Here is a 14247-nt window from a genome sequence, read left to right on the forward strand (position 1 = left end):
TAGTTATGGCGGACGAGTCAATGCAATATGTCCAGCAGGAGTCAGGTCCATACTAATTGGCGATACTCACAATACTTCTTGGATACCAATACTCAATACTGTAATATTACTTATGCTAATATAGATATTATAATATCTGTCTCTATACCATACCAGCATTGTAGTAAACGCCATGAATTTCTTACCGTGTAGTCCAGTCACTGTCATTTTAAATGTAAAAGAAGGACAAACAAAATGACATTGCGAAATAAAAAATTATTATTTGTAAAAATAACACAGATTTAAAAAAAATTGATTTTTCAACGTGTTTTTCGCTTTGTGATAATAATGATTGAACTAACATATTTTCACTTCACAAACAAATAAATAGTTGAAATGGCATGAAAACCCATAAAAATACAGAATAATACATTACCTTACATGTTGTAGTATAAATACTATTATTAATTTAGTGTTAAAAACGTTTTAACCAACACTTAGTCCAGTGTTAAACGGCGTGGCGTACTATTCATATGCCATTGTTATGTAAAAATCTAAAAAGAAAACGTTTTAGTCCCACCTTATAACGCAGCCTGGGAAAAAAGAAAATACTAACATAGGAAAGGAAATACTATTTTCTTAAAGCGACCTATCGTCCCAAAGTACCCTAAGTTTTGGTAATTCAATTTTTCTGCTGAAATTGTTTTCAATGATGAAAATTGCAAATTATGATTAAACCATTAGAGTTGATCGAGTCTTGTTACCAGTACCTTTTTTTGTAGTAAAATATTTATACCCCATTGGCATAGAAGTTTGGGAAGTTTAAGTTCTACGATCTCCAGTATCTACGCCAATGAATGAATTATAATTTTTATGTGAATTTTCTATATCTCCATACTTCGGTTAAACTTTATTTGAAAACACGAATGACCTCTTATCGGTGCAAATTTGTAATGAAGTTTGAAAAAGTGGGATTATTTTGAGATAGACTTTAGACTTTTTTAGAAAGGGCATCCAGCATTATTATCGCTGATTTTCGAAAATTCAAGAAAAAAAAACTCTGTCGTCGATAAGTGATCTGGCATAACTAGACGATCCCATGGATCGCAAGACTGTGGGTAATAACTCAGAGTGTTAAATGAAAAAGCGGTGCCTTTACATAAGAAAATTTATGCCCGTTTAAGTTAAGAGGATGTATTATTTTTGGTATCAGTTTTATTTTTTTTCCCGATTATAGCTATTTAAACTTTAATGGCATCGAAATTTATCAAATTAATTTAAGTATTAAAAACTTGTAATTAGTAATTAATTATACTCAAAAAATCATAATTCATTTCGATGCACTCTCGCCGTCTTATACTGTACTATAACAACAATGTATCATTTTATTTAAAATGTTAGAAATCTTATATTACATTTAATTTAGCTATTTTTTAAATGTTTTAAATTTATTAACGTTAATAATTTTTATTCTTAAATTTATTTGGTACAGTTGATTTTAAAAAATAACTTCTTTTTTTTCGTAAATATCACTGTTTACTCGTGAGAGTTAGGTCAGAAAAAGTTCTAGTAGCACCATTAATATGATCACCACCACAAGCTTCTAGGAAGTCATTCTGGGTAAATTCAAAATTTTATCCAACTTATTTTTTCGATTATGCGCATATTAAAAAAAATATTCTAAATTTTTTTGTTTTCTTGGGAATGGAGGACACAGATAAAGTCTAATTGGTTTTTAATTTTTTATTTGCCAATGTTTCGACCTTAATTGGGTCTTTTTCAAGGCTCTACAACAATTTTAACAATCAATAAAGCTTTTCTGTTTTAATAATCATAACAATTGATAAAATTTAAATATTTGTGTTCCCAAAAAACCAAAAAATTATACTTTCAAGGACAGAGACAACGTTATTCATTATTCTATAAAATGAAAAACACAGCCTAATTTGATTCTGCATCTGATTGAGAATTATTTTATTAACCGACTTCAAACAAAAAGGAGGAGGTTTTCAATTCGAATGTATTTTTTTTTAATGTGTGTTACCTCAGAACATTCGTCTGGGTGAATCGATTTTGATAATGCTTTACCTATTTGAAAGCTGGTGGTCTCATTTCATTTTGGTAGAGTTCTGACAACGGCATGAGGACGAATAACTCAATATTACGCCAACCGATTTCGATGCTTCTTTTTTTAGTGATGAATTAGTTAGTGTACTTCAGATTCACTAAAAATCACAAAGTAAAAAAAACTTTTAACAAAAAGAAAACCGATTTCAAAATAAAAACTTTTCCAAAACAAATTAATATGCACTAAAAAATAGAAATATTATGATAATATAATGTAGTTAAAATTATTTTTATTTTTGGAGTCGGTGTCAACCAAGTTAATGTAGCAAACTGTTCTGTCAGAGTTGTTTCTTGGCTCACACCGACTCCAAAAATAACAATAATTTTAACTACATTATATTTTCATTATTACCCATAATACGATTGAGTCTTTAGCGCACAGTAGCGTTTAGTGCAAGAGGATCTCCCACACAGTCGCTGAAAACGCAATAAATTTTGCAATTTTTAAGTTTTTGGTAAGTTTTGTTAATGGGATCTGTTTTACAATTAAATTTGGAACTATCCTTAAAACTGGCCAGGGTCTTTCCTGCTAATACAAAACAAATTTTAGCTGTAACAGCCGATGTAGCCGCATACCAAAAATATTACGAGATTTCAACCCAAAAGTGTGATCGATTCATTATAAATGTTTTTAAATAAAAATTTTAAAAAAGAATTAATAAATTAGAACTCAACTGTATTAATAAAAAAATGTACAAAGTTTTTTTAGTGAGCAAGTGTAAGTGTTAAGTGTTGGAAGTCAAATGAATGGGGTCAATAATATAATTATAATATTTAATGAACTTTAACATTTTACATTTACAGCTTGTGCGGGTTGCCAAGAGGAATTAAAAGAGGGTCAAGCCTTAATAGCATTAAATCGACAATGGCATATATGGTGTTTTAAATGTGGAAGTTGTCAAATGGTTTTACATGGTGAATATATGGGCAAAGATGGTATACCATATTGTGAACGTGACTATCAGAAACATTTTGGTGTGAAGTGTGCATATTGTAAACGTTACATTTCTGGAAAAGTGCTTCAGGTTAGTACTATAATTTATTTCCTATTTACTAAATGCATGATTTGGAATATAATCGAAAAATTTACGTAGCTGAATTCAAATTATTCAATAAAAAATTTAGCTCCTCGTCTAGACCAGGCCTTTGTCATGCGATACTAATAATCAAATTAACGAAATTGGTTTTTAATTTATCGAAAATTCGGAATAACTTTGCTACCTAGCTCGCTCAAAAGGATTTTTAAACTTGTTTATTAATAATAGTATTTTCGACTTAGGCTGGTGAAAATCATCATTTTCATCCAACTTGTGCAAGATGCAGCAAATGTGGTGATCCATTTGGCGATGGCGAAGAAATGTATTTACAAGGTGGTGCCATTTGGCATCCACGATGTGGCCCAGGACCAACTGAAAATGGTATTGCTGTAAATGGTGTTAATGGTGTTAATGAAACAAATGGACATTGTACAGACACTGAATCACGTACTGGTGATCATTCAGCCAAGGAATTTGATCGTATGAGTAGTTCGGGTGTCAGTGAAATGCAGGTATGCGTTGTTTATCAAATTTAACATTTTGTTGTTGTCACTTTTTGACCCTATAACAGTGGGTTCAAAACAATTGTTGTACAGAATTGATTTAACCAAAATTTGTTGAAGCTACTTTTATGTGTTTACTCTTAGTACAAAATTCTGCCCTAGGCCAAAATATCCTCATCGAGTTTCCTAGTTAAATAAATATTTTATACAAGATAATGTATAATTAATCCTGTTGCCTCTTTTGTAAAAATGATTTGGACAATATGCACAGTAATAGAATACACGCTGATAGACAAATAATGTGTTATTTTTAACTCAACATTTATCATAATTAATATTGTATACCAAGTGCTGCGTTAATATAAATATCTCTCTTCAACCACCAAAATTTTTATGATAATTGCATTAAAGTACTTAATATTTATAAACAAAATTATAATTTTCTAACACTATGCCCATAGCGAGCCAACAGACTATGCCCATAGCGAGAAAATATCCATTTCATTAGGAAACTCGATAAGGATAAATCGACCTAGGTCGGAACCTAGACTATCTATTCGAGACTTGAATGGAGATTAAAAGTTGCAATTTTAATTAATTTTTTTATCCGTTGTTTTTTATTTTTTTAATATTTTATTTATTTATTTATTTATTATTGTTTTTTTTTTTTTCTTTAAATTTATGTTCTGCATGGATGTGTTTTTATTTATTGTGTTGGCAGTTTTCAATGCGTTCACGTACACCAAGTTTAAATGGCTCTATCTACAGCCCTTACCCTCCTAGTAGTTTGTCTAGAAAGGTTAGTTTTTTTTTTTTGTTTTTTTTTTTTTTTTTTAATATTATTCAGTATTTTACTTTTTTCAGAATGGCTTTTGATTATTAATTTGATTATAAATTTATAAAAATACCACTCAAACATTTGCAGTTGAAACTACATTAGCGAGAACTTAGCAGGAATCTTTTATTAGTGAGAACATTTGCCAGGTCCCATCATTTTTACCCTTAAAAACCTCTATAAGTGGGATATAGAAACTTCTATCAACGGAAGATTTTTTTTCCAGAATAACCTCGATAATAATATTCGTATAAATGGGCAAACTAATATCGGCCAACTAAGCCACAGAAAATTATATCCGAAAAGTACTAACAATACCAGAATTAGCAGTAAAGTCCAGGCATAGTATTTAATAGTCATTTCAGAACGGATGGACTGTTGCCAAGGATTTCTCTGTTAGTACAGTTAATAAGCCGGGATGTATGGAAAAGTTGGGAAACAGTTTCGATTTTAATGAAACTTTTAGTAACGTGTTTATAGGACCCCGAGGAACATTCAGTCAACATAACCTAATCGAGGAGGATCGTTGGACTCTAACGAAAGGGATATATAGCCCAAAATTTTGGTCGCTAAATACAAATCCAATACCAGATTAATTCTGTCACCTATTGCAGTTTTTTTTAAACCGACTTTACTAAAGTGATTAGTAAAACTCTCACAATTGTTAATACTTTTTTTTTAATATTTTGAATTAAAAAAAAAGTTTATTTACTATCTTGTAAAGTAAAATAATTTCCAATCCATTGAAAATTTTGAAAATAAAAGAATCCTTTTAAAATAAACGTGAGATAATTTCTCAACACAGCCGTTCTGAAGGGTTAAAACTATTTTAACTCAGAATAGTAGTAGTAAGACAGAATATAAATTAATTTAAAAATTGTTTCAATTTTTTAGCATCAAATACATTATAGAAGTACATCACCAGGACTTGTACTTCGTGAATATAATAAATCCGGTGGATTAAGTGAAGATATATCTCGGATTTATACATACAGCTATTTAACAGAAGAACCAACTCAAGGTTATTTAAAACGCCCAATAGATCCTTACGATAAACCACCAACTTCGCCACATTTCCATCGGCCAACATGTAAGTTATATTTTGATAGTTGATTTAAAATTTTATAAAAGAAAATAAAGCGTCATTTGTTCTTGTTTAGCTGCAAATAGTACAAAAGGTAGTCAAAATAAATTTTTATATCTTTCGTAAAGATTGATTGTTTGTAGTATTTTATGTGTCTTTCGTAGTTTTCTATTATCATAGTTTATGTTATCCTAAATTTTTCGTGAATAATTATTCCAATTTTATAAATTTTTTTTATGGTAAAGTAGATTCTCTGTAATCCGAATGTATTCTTATTTGGTACATTTAATAAACCACCATATACACGGTGTTCAAAAATGGATTTCCTTCAAGGACAAATTTTAAACTGTCCACCCCATGATAGATGAATCCATTACATTAATAATCAAAGAAAGTGAGATAATTAAATACGATGATAAAAAAAACAAACTTTTTTTGTTTTAATTATTAGATTTCATACAAACTGTCAAATTCAATTGTTTTACAGTTTTTTGGTGGTAAATTAGCATTTTAGTTCAATTCATACGAAATTTTTTTTGTTGGTAGCCGGTTAATTTTTTTAAACTAAGTGTGAGATGTATTAGAAAGCACGTTCTCTTTACCATTATTTTGTCCGTTCTTTCTTTTTAAGCCCCTCAAATTAGATAAAATAATGCTGATTTTAGTAAAAATGCAACAATACCACCTATGCCAAGTTGTAATTTTTGACTTATGGAATATAAATTTTCATATGCGTAAAAAAAGGATGTTTTTGGAAAAATCAACAATTTTCTACGTTTTCCGCAGTTTTTTGCAGTTTACTCAAAAACTATGCATTTTAGAAAAAAAAAAATTCAAAGTTGTAGCGCGTAAAATATCCTTCCGATTTGTATATTTCATTTAAAATTCAACTAATTTACTTGAAAACATTTCTTTCATTTATTTTTCTTGAAATAAAAATAGTCAACCTGTCCATTTATTAAACATTCCTAAAAATATGTTACCCAGCCCTTTTTACTAAAATTAACAATGGGATAAGATTGGTAACTTCACGAAAAAGTTGATTTTAAGACGGCTGAATTAGGGATTCTTATCGAAATTAGAGGGATAATGTGACACTTAAATGTGGATGCGTTAACCAGTGCTCTTCAGTTGTGACCATTTTAATACAATCTAGTTTTTTAAGATAAGTTTTAGTTTAATGTGTAAAAAATCCAGCTGTCTCAAAATTCACTCTCGAAAATGTTACCAGCACTTATCTCAGTTACAACAATTAACATATGATCATTTCATTTATATTTTCGTTTAATTATAGCTGCAAATTCTTTACGCGGAAGTTCAGCCAGTGGAAGATATTCATCAAAATCTGGTTCAAAATCAGGAATGCGTGTGTTAGTTGATACATTTAGAACTGAAACACCTCGACCAAAATCGCCACATATGAATAATGAAGAACCAATTGAGTTAGCACATTTCCCAGCAGCGAAACCACCAAAACCTGGTGAAAAATCAAAAATTGAACGTGATGATTTCCCAGCTCCACCGTATCCATACACTGATCCAGGTATTACCTCTATCTTGTAACATTTTTTGAATTTTATACACTTCATTGATAAGATGAAAAACGTTGTATTATACGAGATGCTAAAAAAGTACCGGAACACCAAAATAATTTTCTAGTTAGTTTTCAAAAAGTCGAGTTAGTTTTCAAAAAAATGTATTCAAGACTGTAAAGATAGATATTCTATCTTTCTCTTATTACACACAATAATCAATAGAATTTCGAGTTATCATAAAATACATTTCTATTATTTTTTAGAACGTAGACGCCGTTGGTCTGACACTTACAAAGGTGTACCAAGTTCCGATGACGAAGACGAAGTCGATGCTAAAAATAATGAATCCGAATGCGAAGATCCGAAATTAAAACGGGAAGAACAAGAATTAGAAAAAATAGCGACAGGTATTGGAAAAGTATTTTTACAAAATGTACGTGAGCGTGAAAAAATTCGACAATGGAAAGCTGCACATTTAGATCCAAGAAACGCCTCGAGGTTTGTTTCTAATAATTTAAAACCTTTGAATAATTTTAAAACTTTTTTTAAATTTTTAGAACACCTTCAGCTAATAAGGAACCATGCTATCGATTACGTTACGAATCACCAATTGGTGCAAGCCCTTCACGTAACTTAGATCATTCAACAAGACAGTTTGAAGATGAATATTTTGATCGTTGTTCAACCTATCGTTCATCAGTGGGACGATCTGTTGGTCAAATTCCTAGTTATAATGGTATGAATCGATTTTTATTTATTATAATCCATTTTTCCTATTAAAAATCCAAAATTCCAAATAGTGCCCATAGAGATAATAAAAATTCGGATAAATTCTTTCTTGAAATATTTCACAAAATTCAAATTTTAAAGGTGAGAGTGCATGAAAACATGAAACAAAAATCATTTATTAAAATGTATATAAAATATAATTATTTGTTTAAATATGAAAGTGGAATCTAATGTTATATTTCGAAAATCGAGGATGCAAACACATTGAGATCGAAATATATTAAGGAAAATATATCAAATCTTGCGAGACGTTATTGGGTTTTCAGTATATCGGAAATGTAAATTTTCTTTGATAATATGAATAAACCTTTTCATTTCAATTACGATTCATTATTGTTTCGGACAGGCAGTAATAAGTTGGACAAAGATACAAGATATTTGTTAATCATTTTATCACATTAGTTTTTTAACAAACTGCAAGAAACAAAAGGTAATCACTTTTAAAAATGAAAAGGTCTATTGAATAAATAAAATTTGTTAGCTATTGTTTCCAACGCATCTGGCTCAGCCGATTTGCCATGGGGACTGATTCTAGCGCTGTCTGGTGGTAGAAAGTAAAAGCTGTCTATGACAAGTCAAATTTCAACAGAAATAAGAGTACGAACGTGTCAAAAGTTAGTCATAATGGATAATAAAAGTTTTGAAATAAATATAAATGACATTATCAAGTATTTAGGTGATTTTAATATAAATTTGTTATGTCATAGACAGCTTCTATTTTCTACCACTAGACAGCGCTAGAATCAGTTCCCATGGCGAATAGAGTACTAACTGCCATACAAGGTATGTATTGAGAATTGCGGACAGATATAGTTGTATGAATAGGACTAAATAAATGAAAAGCAGAAATATAATTAGCGAAATATAAGTATCACTATGGATCTTAGGCCCTTAGTGGATAACTACACAGCCAACCAATCATGGCAACAGTTGGAAAATATGATAAATTTTAAAAGATTCTGTTTTGAAATTAAAATATCTGTATTGTAAATTTAAATATTGTTATCTATAATGAAACCATAAAAAAATCGTATTCGTTTAAAAATTTGAAGCAAAAGTAATTATTTTGTCCCCAATTAACATTATAAAAGTGTTTCCATCCTGAATTTTCGCAATGTTTTGAAGGACCACTTATATATAATATAGCATGATCCTAAATTTGTCTTACAATTAGATAAATTTCATTTTTATAGCATGGAATATTCAAAATTATATACAATTGTAAATTGTATTCTCAAAAATTAGCATTAAATTTAATTTACCTTTTTTAAAATCCTTATTTTTTTTAGTTTGCTTTTTTTATTTTATTATTTGTTAGTATTTTGTTTTTACGTAGAATGTGTGTGTCCATTTTTATAACATTTTTTAGAGAGTAAAATCAATTGTAACATTAATCATTTATATTGGAAAATGATATATTCTCGTGATGCATACACGCTATCGTTTTTATTTTGACTGATAGATGGCATACATAACCAAGAGTTTAGTAAACAAACACAAATAATAATAAAATATAAATTAAAATTCGATGAGTTGAAAATATTACACTCACTGTCTATAAATATAAGACTTTAAATGTTTTATTTTTACATTATCAAATCAAGAATTTATTAAATAATACTTATATTTAAATTACTACTTTAGTGAGTAGTAAAGTCCGCCATCTAGTAGTCAAAATAAAAACGAAAACGTGTATAAACTATAAGAATATGTTATTTTTCTTTAGAAATTTAGAAATTATATACTAGTTGTATTTAATTCGTTGGGTTAATTTAAATAATGATTCAAATTTTTTTCAACCTATAGAAAAAGCCTAAACGCTCATACCTCCTCAGTCACCATTGTTCTTAGAATCTGTACTGTTAATCTATTGAAATGTGCAATTTAGATTACATATGCAGTTTACCACGTGTATTTTATTCCCTAAGTTTTAATATTTACGGACTCATTAATCGGTAAACATAAATTTTCAAAAAAAAGGTTACAAGGGAAAATATTTCTTACCATCTAGACCAATAAGTTCGGTTATGTCTTTTAAAAATTATTTTAGCTTTTAATACAGACGATATATACAAGGGATACTTTTCATCGAATTTATTTTTGAAAATTTGTTTTTGCTACTTTAAACCACTTAAAATGAAGTTTATCAAATATCGAATCGATATGAAAATTATATTTCGATTTATAATATTCATTATCGGAAAGAAAACCTCTATCGTAAAAACAAATAACATAAATTCGAAACGTATGAAATATCCTGCAAGAATCAGTAAAATAATATTTAAACTTGAATTGGCGCATATCATTATTGTTGCTAACACGTATTGGACAATCCTGCTAAGGAAGATCGATTCTCTATCTATCGATTTTAATTGGAATCCTTTTACAGGACACTTTATAGGCATAGAATGTTATACTGATGTAATTATGGTTATTAATTATATGCTATTTTTAGTGATTACATATAATTAAATAATTTAGGTTGAATGGAAAATATTCTCGGATAGGGATTTCCAACTTTATGGCATTATAAACGCTAGCCGAAATCTTCATATCTATACGCATTGATAAAAATGTAAAATTAAAACTAAATTTCTACGAGACAGACTTTGTCAAAATTGTCTCCCTTGATATCAGACAGACTTTATCAAAATTGTTTTTGTTACTTCTGAAATGAATTGAAATTTGCTAAGAAACATAAAATTTTCTACTCTATAGATTTGTGTAAGAAATGTCATCGGTTCGAATGCCTGAGAAAAAAGAGGGGGAATAATTACAAGTTCATGCTACTAATTTTTGTTGCAGCATTAGGTGTTTGTGTATTTAATATTTGAATATATTGTACAAAATTTGTAGAATAATTTAGAAGTAACATCAATGGACACACATTTAGAAAATTTTTATTTATTTTTAAATTTTAATTTGCATGTAAATGTAAAAGCCTCTTTTGTTTTATTTTTTCCGTTATTATCTGGTTACTATAGTAGTCTCATCTTTACGGACAGTGCCTCGACCAGGTTATGGACTTCGCTCTTCAACACTTCCTGCTTCAGGACGACAAAATGGATATGTAAGTCGATATCAAGCGAAAACAAACAAAATTTAAAAAACATTTCGATGAAACTGTATACCATAGCACTTTTATTAACGAACAAGTTAATCGAATCAAAATGTTTTTTAAAATTGTTTTCCAAATAAAATATTTTTAAGTGTATTAATTTTCATGAACAAGGGCACGTTTGAGTATTTGGTAATAATTAACCCCTTTCTTTTACAATCAATCACATCATCCATCCTCATTCCTTAATTATTCAATTAAATATTGCTGATTTGCTCTATTATGCTAATGTTTTGCGTGTATGTGTTTGGCTGTCCTGCTGCAGTGGTGAGTGCACTGCGGCAAGTTCCCAAACCGGGGTATGGTCTTGCTCCAGCCCCACGCTCTCACACATTCAGTACCACGGCTGGTAGCTGCTCGGCTATACCTGTAAGTTCATCTACACACCTAATTCATTTTGTGTTGTTCGTTCGTAATTCCTAATCATTGTGCATTTCATTTGTTTTCAACTAACTTTCATTTTTTTCTATTAATTGTTAAAATTTTGTTAGAAAATAGTTTTGCTAAAATACTAATAGTAATTTTTTAAGTGTTTATTATGAATACAAATAAAAACTTTTTTTTTTAATAAAATGTCTCTTTTGCATACTAACAACGTTTAAATAATTTCAAAAATTATTCACAGAATAAAATTTTTGTTTGTGTATGAATACGTTGATGTTATTAGAATAATGTCATAAAATTATTTAAAAAAAATAATTTGTTTATTAGTTTTACAAAGTTCCAATAGTGTATTTGTATTTCGAGTTTATAAAATTATCTTGCTGTTTTCCTCTGTTCAAAACATAGATCCTTTAATTTCGTCATGTCTGTAGGAATCATCCCATAATCTTTTTTATAAATTTTACAGGGTGACATGCGAACTATGTGTAATAAAATTTTTTTAAATTGCTATTATAGCTACTTCTACAAAACAACAATTCTTATTTTTACTTGTTAATAATTTTTGAAATTATTTCTATGGTATCGATAAAATAGTAATACTTGAAGAGCCTAATCCCGTAGCCGATAAATGTCCACGGTTGCATCCAAGTTTTATGTATTTTTATGCCTTGAATTCAATTTTCGAATATGCTTAGCTCTAAAATTCAATTAAAAATTGTTAAAAAAACATAGCAAAATAAAATTATTTTGGGAGAAAAATGGAATTGTTGGCTTTTTTAATTATCGCTCCAATTAAAATATTGCTCCAAGTATTGTATTTCAATACAAATATGCTATTAAAATAAATATTTTTAATGATTTAAAATTAAGGGTTTAGAATGAAGTAATCTGTAGTTACTCTTCGGGATTTTGTCAAGTTCAAAGATTATTTTAAGTTTCTGGAAAGCTCAAAAATATGTATGTTAAATAAGCTTAAAAGTCGAAAAACCTATTTCATCACAAAAAAAATTTTATTTATATCATGATTTAGAAAAAAAATTGAATTTTAGAGCCAAACACTTTCGAAAATAAAACTCATCGCATAAGAATACAAAAAAATTTTGGTACAGTCATAGACATTCATTAGCTACGAGATGTGATTAGGCTCCTAGGCTACAATGGTCTTTGTTTTTTATAAATTTAATCAAATTTCGTTATTTATTTAACAAATTTTATATCTTTATTTCATGTTTGTAAAAATAATTAATTGGCTCGTCCTAGAATTTAAATTTAAAGTTTTTTACTAACGCTAATTAAAAATAACTGTAGATTATTAAAAATTAATTAAGACGTCAATACATTGTAATTTGTTAGGCTTTAATATTTTTTTTTTAGATATGCATTGGCTAAAAATTATAATTTTATTAAAAATGACTTAATTATATTCTGTAATGCTGTGTTTTAGATTTCAAAATTAATTCAAAATTCTTATTTAATTATATTTATTTTTAATGTACTCTACATTTGCTGGTACAAAAGAAAATTTGTTTTCAAACTATTAATAAATTTAAAATTTTAATAATTTTTTCAAGTAAATTTTTTATTATTATTGATGTCGTATATATGAATAGTCGTAGAGCATGGTACACACAAAATGCTATTATTAATAATTCTACCATTAGGATCTTATGAGCTTGTTTACGAGGACCTAACTTTAAACAAAATATATCTTAATTTTTTTTGTTTTATTTGAAAATCGTCAAGGTCGGTCACACTCCTGATTTACGCTCACAACTTATTTTCGTTTAGGAATAATTTTGGAAAAATTAAGCATAGTATTGCAAAAATGTTATCCAGATCGATTCAACGCATTGCAGAAAATCGACTAAATCCATATTGGAATGGTTAAAAGTTGAACAGAAAATAAATAGAAAAAATAAATTGTATTCTACTAAATTAGGGTGTCCAAAATCGTGAACATGCTCATTTAGGCTTATATTCTTATTTATTTTCCTGCATGTATGTTTATGTTAATGAAAGACTGAAATTTTGCTTACATATTTAGGATATTCATCTGGAAAATTGTACTTTATGGAACAGCTTTTCATTATAATAACAGAAATTATTCAATGTTATTTTATCTGATGCAACAATCAAGGACTAAAGTTTTGTCTTTATTACAACTGCCATTTTCCTTTCAGGCGCAAAGTTTTTACTTCATACCGTTGTCTAAGTGGAAATTCCTAATTGACGTTTATAATTTTTTATAAATCCGCCAAAACAATAGATAATAGAGGATGTAGGGGATGATTCTAAAAAATTCAAACCCTTCCGTCGGGCACAACTCTATTAATAACATACGTGTGTACAGCTGTGCCCGCCTAAAATGATAAGAAACACGTAAGAGAGAGAAAAAATTGAAAAAACAGAATATTTTCAGAAATAATCATAAATGTGATTAAAAAAACTAGTCAAACAAATTTTAAAGATATTATAAATAATAATAATATTTTTTCAATCGCCGATATCTAGAAAATTGAGCGGAATCTCGAAAAACTGCAACAGATAATGAAGTTTAACATATCGCACACCAAATAGCTCATAAAATACAACCTTCCAGATCGATATGTTAGTACAAGATCCTTACAAAATCGACATTCCTCTATAGGCCTTGTCATCGATTTGCTTTTGTTTCGGACAGTTGTAAAAAAACTATTCAACCCAAGAAAATCTAATATCTTTATCAAACAGCGCTTTTTACTATAATATAATATTAGGGTTTCCGCCCCACATCCCTGCAAGGCTATGTTTAATTAAATTTTATTCGATAATTATCCTTTTTAAATATTATATTTAAAAATTTAAATAACGAACAAG

At 28.6% G+C, this 14247-nt stretch overlaps 1 protein-coding gene across 6 annotated transcripts in view; it reads left to right on the top strand.

The window, feature by feature from the left end:
• Positions 1-14247, top strand: part of LOC123295303 (actin-binding LIM protein 3) — a 118758-nt gene that overhangs the window by 100174 nt on the left and 4337 nt on the right. For 2 of the 6 annotated variants that reach the window (XM_044876634.1, XM_044876600.1), the window contains exons 4-11: positions 2911-3131; positions 3386-3655; positions 4368-4445; positions 5376-5571; positions 6860-7108; positions 7364-7598; positions 7658-7836; positions 11273-11376. In XM_044876634.1, coding sequence (XP_044732569.1) covers positions 2911-3131; positions 3386-3655; positions 4368-4445; positions 5376-5571; positions 6860-7108; positions 7364-7598; positions 7658-7836; positions 11273-11376 — 1532 coding nt within the window. Of the gene's footprint in view, positions 1-2910; positions 3132-3385; positions 3656-4367; positions 4446-5375; positions 5572-6859; positions 7109-7363; positions 7599-7657; positions 7837-10873; positions 10960-11272; positions 11377-14247 lie in introns of all 6 variants that reach the window. The other 4 variants (XM_044876609.1, XM_044876642.1, XM_044876618.1 and 1 more) reach the window with 3 other exon arrangements.

This window comes from Chrysoperla carnea, chromosome 1 (genome assembly GCF_905475395.1).
Source record: "Chrysoperla carnea chromosome 1, inChrCarn1.1, whole genome shotgun sequence".
NCBI classification, from domain to species: Eukaryota; Metazoa; Arthropoda; class Insecta; order Neuroptera; family Chrysopidae; genus Chrysoperla; species Chrysoperla carnea.